Raw genomic sequence first — 11,932 nt, 5'->3', positions numbered from 1 at the left:
ATTGCTATGTTCGCGTATTGCTAGGTATTGCTCGATATTGCTAGGTATTGCTTGACAATAACGAGAAATACGCTCTGTGAAGACCAATACCGAACAATACCTAGGAAAACTCGGTATTGCTCGATATTGCTCGGTATTTCTTGGTATTTGTCTTCACATAATGGTATTTCTCGTTATTGTCGAGCAAAATCGACTAATACATTGCAATACCGAGCAATACCTAGCAATACGGGGTCGTCATGGATTTAAAATACGCACGTTCGATACCCATTATTTCCGGGTCGGGTCTGCGGTATTGTGTCTACTACGTGGTGCTATATTAGTGGTGACCGAAAGTAGGTGACCGGACCAAATAAAAGTTCCGTCCAAAGGGAGCCTTTATTTCCGGATTCCTTTTGCTCTCTTCGGTTGTTGGTGATGTTTTGGTCTTTAATGGTTATTATAACATTATCTCTTTCCCAATTCTTTGTGGTTTGATAGCGGATTTATGTCATTGATGACGTCTTTTTTAACAATGTGACTGATTACACTAAATGATTTTTTAAGGTTTTTAGGTTATTTTTCTCCATTGGTCAAGTTGTAGAAGTTGTCAAGATATAAATAGATTATATTAACCTACTTTTATTTTTAATGTGTTTTTCATGAAATTTTTAGCTTTTTAATTGAATGAATGATATAAAAATTGGATAAATTGATATTTAGGAAAATTTTATCGTATAACTTCTTGTATGTTATTATTCTCACTATTTTGCACATCTTGACATATTTATTATGAATATTTATAGGATATTGTTCATGGTATGATATTTTATGTTTTTTGATGGGATATAATTATAATGATATAATAACACAAAAATATTGTTGTAAACATTATATGTGAATACTTGTATGATTGGTAACTATGTAAGTGTGTATAAAAATTTACTTTAACATTTTTACTACTCTATAATAAATGTGAAACGCTACATATTTATATGATGTGTTTGATATTATTTATACATGTTAAAAGTGTTAATATTTCTGTGTTTGTATAATGGAAATTATGTAAAAGAAGTAAATACTGGAGGTTGGTTATTGATGCTTATGTACATCCTAATGGAGGTATAAGTGCCTAATAATTAGGGGTGTCAATTTCGGGTCTTGAAATCGGGTCTGGTCCAACCCGGATTTTCCGGGTCGTGTTTTCGTGTCGTATCAAATATTGACACCCCTACTAATAATGATTGAATAAATGGTGTTATGCATTGGGAGTAATAAGGGCCTAATATTATTGTGATATGCAATGGGAGTCATAAAAGCTCGATACTGCTATGCTATATATTAAGAGTCATAAGGGTCTGATACTAAAGTATTTTAAAAACAAGGAGTTATGAGAGCTTAATTTTATATATGTGAAATATTTGGGAGGTATAAGAGCCTGAGAGAAGAATGATGTGATGTGTTTATTTCTACTATATGTGAATATTATATTATTTCAGGTATATTGTTGAATTTTTATATTAACACTAAATTGAAAATAACTAATGTGCGTGACATTGTAGTTAGTAATACTACCTTTACTTGAAAATTCTATATAGATAGTATATTTTAATGTTTCTATGAGGATAGAATAATCTATGTATTTACTATTTTTGCTTATTTTTATGAATGTAGGTAGGTTTCGTGGCACCATAATTTCAATAAAAAGAAAGAATCAAGCAAAATAGAAAAGCACGAGAGAAAAAAACTTTGAGAAAGAAGCTTTAGGGTTTCATTAGATTGCTAGAAAGTACAAGGTTGATGCAACCGATTTATAATATTCCAATCTCATACTTTGATCTCCAATTTCAATATTCAACTACAATTTATATATATTAAATTAAATTTAAAATGTGAGTAATTAACTTAGATTATATAATTCAATTAATTTTAAATTAAATTTAAAAACATTTCCTATTTATATGTACCCATTTGTTGTTCCCACGAACATCAAATCAAATTATATTTTTGTGGTTTATCTTATCTGTTAACAGTGTGATGCTAATATTAGAGTCGCACTACTCACAGAAATCCATTCTTTTGGTGTTAGAAATGGAGTTTAGGGTTGGACATGAGAGAAATATATAGAATATTCTTTTTTAGTGTTAGAAATCAAGTTCGATTAGAGATAAATTAATATTTGATATGACTGTTATTATATTTTGATGTTAGAAATAAAATTTTCTGTTGGAGATGCCCTTAGTGCACATGATTTATGGTAGCTTAAGAGTATGTGAACACTCATCAAGAGTAGAGATTATTACGTGCAGACTCCGGAAAATGAATCGTTCGATTTTTGTGAGCACGCATAGTAAAAGCTCAGTTATTGTTTATCATTGTGCTTTTGCTGTGTACACTTCCACTGAACTACTCTCATTTCTCTCAGCTTAAGTTTGCGAAGGAACTCTCAGCCATGAGGGCTTTATATAGTTTTCAAAGAGTAAGCAAATTGATTCAGCCGGCCCCTCCATTCATTCGCAAGTGCTTTCTTTTTCCGGAAATTCGGGATCTAATCCCCTCTCGGTGAAACATTTGTGACACAATTTTCGAAACGATTGTCGGGATTCACGGTTCTGATTTCCGCGCGTTGCGAAATGCACTGGAGCATTAGGCGCATTCAAAAAATGCGCCAAAAATTTAGATGAATTCTTTGAATGCGCGAACGCAATACTCTCTTGCTAAATTTGACATAAATTACGATCATTTCTAAAACTTGGCCTCTATCTTTCTCCTTCGGAATCTGGTTATTATAACATTATCTCTTTCCCGATTCTTTGTGGTCCAATGAGGGTCTATGTCATCGATATTAAGACACTATGTATTATAGCTTTATTTAGCCGTTTGTGTACTGTGCCAATAAGCTGACTCCACGTGTAACTCTATTGTTTCTTTTCCCTATAAAGCCATCTGCCATTGTACTGATCTAGAACAAGAATAATAATATAATATTGTTACTTTTACTGTTCACTGTCTTCAACCTCTGGTTCTTGCCGAGACATATGAGGAGCTAGCGTTTCTACATGGTATCAAGAGTAGCGTTCAGATCCTGACGCATTCGCCATGGCGACCTCAGCTTCCGCATCGTCCTCCGCTCACGCCACGGTATCGTCCGGCGTTCTAACTCCGACCATCTCCCCTGCTCTCAAATTTGTCATTTCTAACATCAAATCACTCGTTCCGTTCTCTCTCACCTCCGATAATTTCCCTCTTTGGAGCACTCAATTTGCTAAGCTTCTAAAAGCAAATGGATTCTCTTCCTTTCTTGAGTCAAGATCGTCGGCAGAAAATACTGACCCGAATCAAGATACTCAAGATTGGTCTATAACATATCAAAATCTTGCCACTGCCATGTGCTCCACTATTTCTCCGGAGGTCCTGCCGTATGTCATTCATCTTGAATCTACTTACGAGATCTGGTCTACTCTTAATACGCGGTTTCAATCATCAAATCGCTCAAAGGTTATACAACTTAAAAATGAGCTTCACAATCTTTCAATGCAATCGCTATCCATGTCTCAATATCTCACTGAGATCAAGAAGATAGTTGATCAAATCTCAGCAGCTGGATCATCTGTAGATCCCGAAGATATTCTCATATACATTCTTAACGGTCTTCCGTTAGAATATCAATCTTTCACGACTTCTATAAGAACCAGGCCTGGTTCTATATCTCTTGATGATTTGTACGCTATGCTTATAAGTGAAGAGCTTCATCTAAAATCTGTTGCGGCAAGATTTCCAAAACCGCCCGATCCGCAGGTTGCACTCTACTCGTCCAATAGTCGGGGTAGGCGCGGGCGAAGTCGTCCGATCAGAGACAACACTACTACGCATAATTCAAATCCATCGTCGTCTATACAATGCCAGATTTGCAAAAAGAAAGGACACCAGGCTGATTCATGCTGGCATCGACTCAACATGAACTACGTACCAAATCAGCCCGTCTCCAAGAAGCCCAATGCTCTTCTTGCATCCAACGACAACCTTACCGTAGATGACTGGTTCATTGACTCGGGCGCCTCCTCTCACATGACCAACAAGAACGACAATCTTGACACTTCCTACGTATACAATGGCTCGGATCGTGTCACTATTGGGGATGGTAGAACCGTTCCTATTTCACATACAGGAAACGGCATTCTTCCCACCCCAGCTAGTAACCTCCTTCTCTCTCGCATTCTCCATATACCTTCACTGTCATACAATTTGCTTTCTATTTCAAATTTAGTTAAAGATAATCCCATTTCTATAATTTTTGATGCTAACGGGTTTACATTTAAGGATCTGAGGACAAATCGACCTATTCTTCAAGGACCCTGTGAAGAAGGGTTGTACCGCATTCCAGCCACCAAGAAGTCTTCTCCGACCAGCTTAATTACGACAGGAACCGTCATTAACTGGCACAGCAGGCTCGGTCATCCTCACGCCCGTGTTCTTCTCCAAATTGCAAAAACCAACTCTTCTCTACACATTAGATCTTCGGCAACTTTATGTACTGCCTGTATGACTTGTAAAGGGCATAAAATTCCCTTTGAACGATCTATTAGCTCTTCTAAAGCACCTCTAGACTTAGTTCACTCTGATGTTTGGGGACCTTCACATGTTCCCTCTCATCAAGGCATACGTTACTACTTAATTTTCGTAGATGATTACTCCAGATTTGTTTGGTTATTTCCCTTACAATTTAAATCTGACGTTACTGCGACATTTATTAACTTTGTTTCCTCTGTTGAACGCCAAACTAATCGCAAGCTTAAAACCATTCGCACGGACGGCGGTGGCGAATTCCTCAACAGACAATTTCACCAATTTACTCAAGCTGCAGGAATTCACCATCAGACCTCGTGTCCTTACACTCCGGAGCAAAACGGTATTGCGGAAAGAAAGCATCGGCACCTCATTGCAACTGCCCGCACGCTTCTTCACCAGGCGTCTCTTCCGCTCAATTACTGGCTTGAAGCCGTCACAACCTCAGTCTATCTTATAAATCGTCTGCCTTCTTCTACGACGGACCAGTTATCACCTCTGCAAAGAATGTTTAACATTAAACCATCATATAATCACCTTCGCACGTTCGGTTGCGAATGCTATCCGCTTCTTCCTCCGCCGCAGCGAACCAAGCTCACTCCTACGTCTCCGCCGTGTGTCTTTATTGGTTACTCGGATTCCATTAAAGGATACAAATGTCTTAATATGTCCACTAACAAAATTATTATGTCAAGACATGTAAGGTTTAACGAAACTTGTTTTCCGTTTGCTCACAGGTCTTGTTCTAATTCAGCAACTCCCAACACTCTCCCACCATCTCTTCTAATTCCATCGACGGTTCTGTCCACTCATCGCAATGCACAAATCCGCTCCAACGGTATCAATGAACAACTAAGCTCTAATAACGATACTGTGGATACACAACCAGACCACATCTCTGCAGTTTCAACAAGCCCACGGTCTTTCCCTATACAAAAACAGCATCCTATGATCACTCGCAGACAAACGGGATCGCTAAAACCTGTTACCAAACTTAATCTTCTACATCAAGTGTCCTCGATCAATGACTCCCCTTCCTATACTACAGCAATTAAACACCGTGAATGGAGAAAAGCCATGGCTGACGAGTTCTATGCACTACAACAACAAGGCACATGGGATCTCGTCCCTCCACCGCCAAACGGATCCATTCTAGGCTCCAAGTGGACTTTCCGTATCAAATACAATTCGGACGGATCGATTGCTCGATATAAAGCTCGGCTCGTGGCACTTGGAAACCAACAGGAGTTCGGGCTTGATTTCCACGAAACTTTCAGTCCCGTTGCTAAGCTTCCCACGATACGAATATTGTTCACCATTGCTCTACATCATAGATGGGATATCCAACAATTAGATGTTGCAAACGCGTTTTTACACGGTAACATCAACGAGATCATATACATGTCACAACCAAAAGGTTTCGAAGACGCTTGCAATCCCACGCACGTCTGTCGTCTTCGAAAAGCTATATATGGACTTCGACAAGCTCCCCGGCAATGGTACACAACTTTTACAACACATCTGCTACAACTCGGATTCTACCACAGCCAGGCTGATCCGTCCCTATTAATTCTTGATCGAGGCACCACCAAGATATATCTTCTTGTCTATGTCGATGATATACTCATCACAGGCAATAATAACGCAGCAACTAATGCTCTAATAGCTCAGCTCAGCTCCCGGTTTACTATGAAAAATCTGGGCAAGGCAAGCCATTTCCTCGGCATCAAGATCGAATCTTCTCCCGATAAGTTTTTTCTCTCTCAATCTCATTACACCAATTCTATTATACAAATGGCCGAGATGCAACGCTGCAACTCGGTCTCTAATCCCTCTACCACAAAACTTGCAGAGTCAGCGTTCACCGATTCTCCCTGTTTCACTTCAACCGAATTCCGCACTATTATTGGATCTCTTCAGTACCTAACCTTAACCAGACCCGACATTGCATATGCCGTCAATGCACTGTCACAGCATATGCATAATCCGGCGAACTGTCATACCGTTATGCTCAAGAAACTCATCAGATATCTCAAAGGCTCTGCTGACTTCGGCCTTCCGATCACCCGCTCCGATTTGGCTCTCCGCACATTCTCAGATGCCGACTGGGCCTCTGATCCGGTTACCCGAAAATCGACATCTGGATTTTGCACTTTTCTTGGTAACACATTAATCTCTTGGACAGTGAAGAAGCAACACACAGTCTCTCGGTCTTCAACGGAGTCCGAGTTTCGATCTTTGGCTTCGGCAACAGCTGATACTATCTGGATCAAAAAGCTTCTTGCTGACTTCGGTATCACTCAATCTAAACCAATAGACATGTTCTGCGATAACACATCTGCAATTGCTTTGGCAAATAATCCCGTTTTTCACGCTCGAACCAAACATATAGAAATAGATCAAAGATTCATCAGGGATCATATTCTACGCAAAACAATTCGACTGCTACCTATCAGCACTATAGATCAGATCGCAGATATATTTACGAAACCGCTCACCACAAATCGGTTCAAATTACTGAGATCCAAACTAACCATTGGTCCCAATGCTTAGTTTGAGGGGGTATATTAAGACACTATGTATTATAGCTTTATTTAGCCGTTTGTGTACTGTGCCAATAAGCTGACTCCACGTGTATAGAAAAAATTTTAATTTTTTTAAATATAAAAATTAAAATTTTTTATTAAAAATTTATTTTAAGAAACATTTAAAAAAAAATTATCTTAAATAAAACATTGGGCACTTTAAGAGTATAATATTGCACCAGCCCATATTGTCAACATTAGAACTGCACTTGTTGGCCAGCCAATTGTGATTCTTTTTTTTTTTTATGGGACATTTAGGTCAATAAAGGCAAACTCACACACACAACGCATACACATAGACTCGAACCTTGGACCTCTTAGTTAGAAGCCTAAGCTCTCAACCAATAGGCCAAGGAGAGTTGTGTATTGTGATTCCTTTGGCATTCACTATTTAGGACATCTCCAACCAAGCGATATTTGCCTATTTGTAGTTCCAATGAATAACAAATCGAAACATATTTTTATTTTTTATCTTGTCTATTAAATGTGTGACATCAATATTGAGGTTGCACTATTCACAAATATCCCCATTTTTGGTGTTAAAAATAGAGTTTTTGGTTTCAATGTTAAAAATGAAATTTGATAGGAGATAAATTACTACTATTTGATGTGATTGTTATTATACTTAAGTGTTAGAACTGAAATTTCTTGTTGGAGATGCCCTTAGTGCACATGATTTATGGTAGCTTAAAAGTATGCGAACACTCATCAAGAGTAGAAATTATTACGTGCAGAGTCCGAACTAAGAACCTTCATATTTTTGTGAGTGTGCATAGTAAAAGCACAATTATTGTTCATCACTACGTTTTTTATTAAGCTTTTGTTATGCACGCTCATAAAAACCGGATGCAACTTCAATCCGGACCCCGCACATAATAACATCTTCATCGAGAGGTCTGTGATTGGCCGGTGGTTCCAATCATTCTTGATATGTTTTTAATCCCCTAACATAGTTACATAAACTCCATATCCTTTCATTTATATCTATCACCAAAGGTTAGTGAAAGTACTGCCCTAAGTGGCTTTAAGCAGTTAACGATCATTCGGCAGTCTCAGACTCTTTATTGTGTGTGAGAACAGCAAAAGCATAATACTCCCACACTAATCTACATTTCAGGAATGGAAGCCTAAGCATGAAACACTAAGCAAAAAGGTGCAGGATATCTCAGAAAAAAAAAAAAAAAATCAGAAGCACAAACAACCTCACAGTATAATTTTGCTATACAACTCAGAATCCATTATGAAAGATTGAACTTTAATCAGTTGAAAACAATTCCTTTAATTGCTTCCAAAATAGAAGCCTGAAACAAAGTTTACAATTCCAGATGACCAACAACCCATAAACAATGGTTTACAGAAAGCATGTTCACTTGATAATTAAGTAACCAGGAAAGCCTAATAGCAGCAAAAAAATCCCAGTACAAAAAAAAATAATAACAATTTAACAAATTATTCAAATGAGCAGAAAACTTTGAAGGTCCAGTGGTCCACCTTGTTAAGAAAAAATCAGCTTTGGCGGAAGTTGCTTTGTCAAGAGGCAAGCACCATATCATGCAGAGAATGAGGCTCATAGATGGTGCCTGATATTCTGGAAGGTGGCCAGTAGCGTAGAACAGACCTTCCGAGTATATTTTTCACAGGAACTGGCCCCCTGAAAGCGCATGGAACAGTAAAAATTAGTCCATATTTCCCATATAATAAGATGAACAGAGATTATAAATGCCCAGATTTGAAGCAGTAGAGTTGATCCATGAACAAGATCATGAATGCAAGAAAAGAAATCTCACAGTTTGATTTCAGAACTAACCAGTTATGGGAATCAAAGCTGTTATTCCGGTTATCCCCAAGAACAAAAACATAACCTTCCGGCACTAGCTGCAAAATCAAAGCCAGCCAAAAATTATAAGGATATATCTAATCAGTGAGGCAAAAAATAAAGAGTTTTGAGTAAGTAAAAGAAATTATGTATAGAAATAGTTCAAAAGAACAGCCTTTTTCTTTAAGTTTAAGGGGCTGTTTGGTAGCGGGATTTAGGCCAGATTTCAGTGAAATCACAGCCCAATGGACTAAAATGCAAAATCTCATGGCAAATGAAAGCCGCTGTAGATGGAAAATTCCATCTTTTCGTGCTAAATTCCGGATTTCCGAAATCCAGTTTTTTTCTGGATTTACGAAATCCATTGGCTCGAGAGGAAGGGTCCGCTCATTAAATCCACTCTATAGCCAAACAGTCACACAATATTTAATAGGATTTATCAAGAATGTTACCAAACAGTTTTCAGGATTTAGACCCCTCAGGATTTCTGAAATCCGGATTTAGAGGATTTAGGAAATCCTACTTAAATCAAATCCTGGGTGCTACCAAACAGCTCCTAAAAGATTCATTTCGAACTAAAATTTCTATTAGAAGTTATATTATAAAAATGTATCATTTATGGAAGTTAAATGGGGTGTAAATCAATATAAGCATTTTAGGTATTTCCCTACCTATGCTAGACATAAAAAAAATGTTATCTAATCCAAATTAATACAAGATTCTTCAGTAGAAAGGATCAAAAAGAACAAAAAATAACTAATACAAAAGAGAGACAAGTTAAAGTATCCATACCACAGGACTCATTTCATATTCCAGTGGCTCTAAGATGAAATCTTCCTCCTGAATAACACCATTCACCAACAACTTCCCATCAAGAACCTGTGAAGCCATAGAAGTATTAACATTTTCTTGCCACCTAAATTTAAAAGAATGAACTGCAATTTTTCAATGCAGTAAAGGGATATCAAAGCCACTGGAATTATCAATAAGTCTACCTCAACAACATCACCACCCTTGGCAACAACTCTTTTGACGAAGACATCACGAGGACTGTAACCACGTTCCTACACAAGAACAAATATTTGAAGTTTCAATAATAAGTTAGTAAAGATATAAATAGATTGGTAAAAAACTAATATAGAAAAATACATAAAAAGACATCAATTTTACCAAAAGAGCTGGTGGAGTCCTGAAGATAACTATATCAGTGATTTCTGGTTCCTTGAAAATATAAGAAACCTGCAATCCAAAAAGAAAGTCTCTATAAAAAGATATAAAAGTTAAAGACTAATTTCTCAGTTATGAATGAATTATATAATTAATGGATCAAATCAAATTTAGGATAACTCACAATTTTCTCTGCTAAGAATAACAAAATCCAAACAGGACCTCACTGATAAAATTTAAAACGATCAAATCTTCTCATTGCTCACCTTTTCAGCCAATATCCGGTCTCCAACTTCAAAGGTTGGATACATAGACATTGAAGGAATTGATCTTGGTTCAGCCAGACGAGAGCCATATAGCAAAGGAACGGTCACAGCAGCAAAGACAGCCTTCGCGTCATCAGAGCAGGAGCTCATCCACCGTGACAACCAGCGATCTTTCTCACAAGGAAGCTTCATTGCATCACCCTCAGCCAAATCCTTCGTTTTAGGAATGCCAACCACATTCTTCGCATTCCCCATGGAACCACAAGAAAGATTCTTCACATAACCAGGAACAACCGGGGTCTTTGTTTCAGGATTTATATCCCCACTCTTTCCTGCACCTCCTGCCATGGAATCAAAACACTCATGAGCTAGTGCACTAAGCTCAACAGCTGCAGTTCCTCCTTTGTCAGGCGGGGCACTTCTGGTTGAGCGAGGGAAGTACTCGCTGCAAGGGAGCCACTTACACACTTGCAAGAAGGGAAGCAACGAGGATGATTTGAACGCAAAACTCATCGAAGACGAAACACAAAAATCCCCTAAACCAGAAGCCGATCCCCCGAAAGGGGGAAATTTACGAAAGCCCTCTTCGGGGTGAAAATCACCAGCAAAGACTGAAAGCTTAGAAGCGGCAGTCACTAGAGGATTCAACAATTCCTTGGCAAGCGGAGCTGAAGCCTTCCCAGGAACACTGCTGAAAAAGGCCGAGAACTCGTCGGAGACGGCCGCTGCCGCCGGAGGTTTAAAGGACTCTTTAAGACCGGAGATCTGAGCCTTCGCGACGGGAGAGAACCAAGAAACAGAAGAAGTAAAACAAGAACCCAGTGTCTTGGAAAAGTTTCCAGTCGACGACTGGCCACCGGGGTCGTACGCATCGGCATCAGCTCGCTGGGTGGAAAATAGGGCGAGGGATCGGCCGGCGAACTCGTGGATGCGGCTAAAGTTACCGCAACGGAGGCCGGCGGAATAGGTTAAGCTCTGGGCTAGATAGCCCGAGCAAGAAATGGTGACGCGGATCGCCATAAGTACGAATTTGAAGAGCAGAAGGAAGATTGGATGCACTGAGAGAGCGGAGGACGACGACGAGTGCCTGGAACTTAAAGCGATTCCATCACCGTTGACGCGAGATTGAATACAACAAAGGGATGAAGGAATCGGGAGAGTTGCCGGAGCCTGGAGAGGTGGTTTACGAGGGCTCGGGGAGGTGGAGGAATCGAAGGGTGAGGGACGGGGCTAGGGTTAGGGTTAGGGTTAGCTTTCTCTTCCCGATCTCCTCTCCTCGCTCGGAGAACAGAGGGAGCTCGAAGAGGAGGAGGAGAGACGACTTCAAGGTTGACGGGACGGGAAGGGTGGGAAGGGTCCGTTGGCAGAGTATAATAAGGCGGCTGGGAACTTAGCAAATATTTGACCTTTTAGTAGTCTGATATTACGAAAATTCCGTCATTATTGCCGTTTTATTAGTTTCAATGAAATGACTAAGGTCATAGGATTTGGCTAAGAGAATTCCGATTGGTTTGGGGTTTTTTGTAATTATATATATATATATATATATATAT

General features: G+C 39.0%; 1 protein-coding gene across 1 annotated transcript; it reads right to left on the bottom strand.

Annotated features, from left to right (window-relative positions):
- Nucleotides 1-8,371: 8,371 nt before the first annotated feature.
- On the bottom strand, nt 8,372-11,714 carry LOC110113004. Its single transcript, XM_020845410.2, has 6 exons — nt 10,380-11,714; nt 10,117-10,185; nt 9,942-10,010; nt 9,739-9,825; nt 8,938-9,005; nt 8,372-8,781 (listed from the first exon to the last, which is right to left on the bottom strand). The coding sequence occupies exons 1-6, from the start codon at nt 11,397-11,399 to the stop codon at nt 8,661-8,663; spliced, it is 1,434 nt and encodes a 477-aa protein (XP_020701069.1). The 5' UTR covers nt 11,400-11,714; the 3' UTR covers nt 8,372-8,660.
- Between the last annotated feature and the right edge of the window lie 218 nt (nt 11,715-11,932).

The sequence above is a fragment of the Dendrobium catenatum genome, unplaced genomic scaffold (assembly GCF_001605985.2).
Source record: "Dendrobium catenatum unplaced genomic scaffold, ASM160598v2 fragScaff_scaffold_1575, whole genome shotgun sequence".
NCBI classification, from domain to species: Eukaryota; Viridiplantae; Streptophyta; class Magnoliopsida; order Asparagales; family Orchidaceae; genus Dendrobium; species Dendrobium catenatum.
This window is presented reverse-complemented; position numbering and strand designations above follow the sequence as displayed.

Excerpts from the sequence above, each read along its gene's own strand:
- LOC110113004 (XM_020845410.2), bottom strand. The coding sequence starts at position 11,399 with ATGGCGATCCGCGTCACCATTTCTTGCTCGGGCTATCTAGCCCAGAGC. Across the intron at positions 10,011-10,116 it reads GGACTCCACCAGCTCTTTTG|GAACGTGGTTACAGTCCTCG; the intron begins GTAAAATTGATG and ends GTTCTTGTGTAG. Across the intron at positions 9,006-9,738 it reads AATATGAAATGAGTCCTGTG|CTAGTGCCGGAAGGTTATGT; the intron begins GTATGGATACTT and ends TTGATTTTGCAG.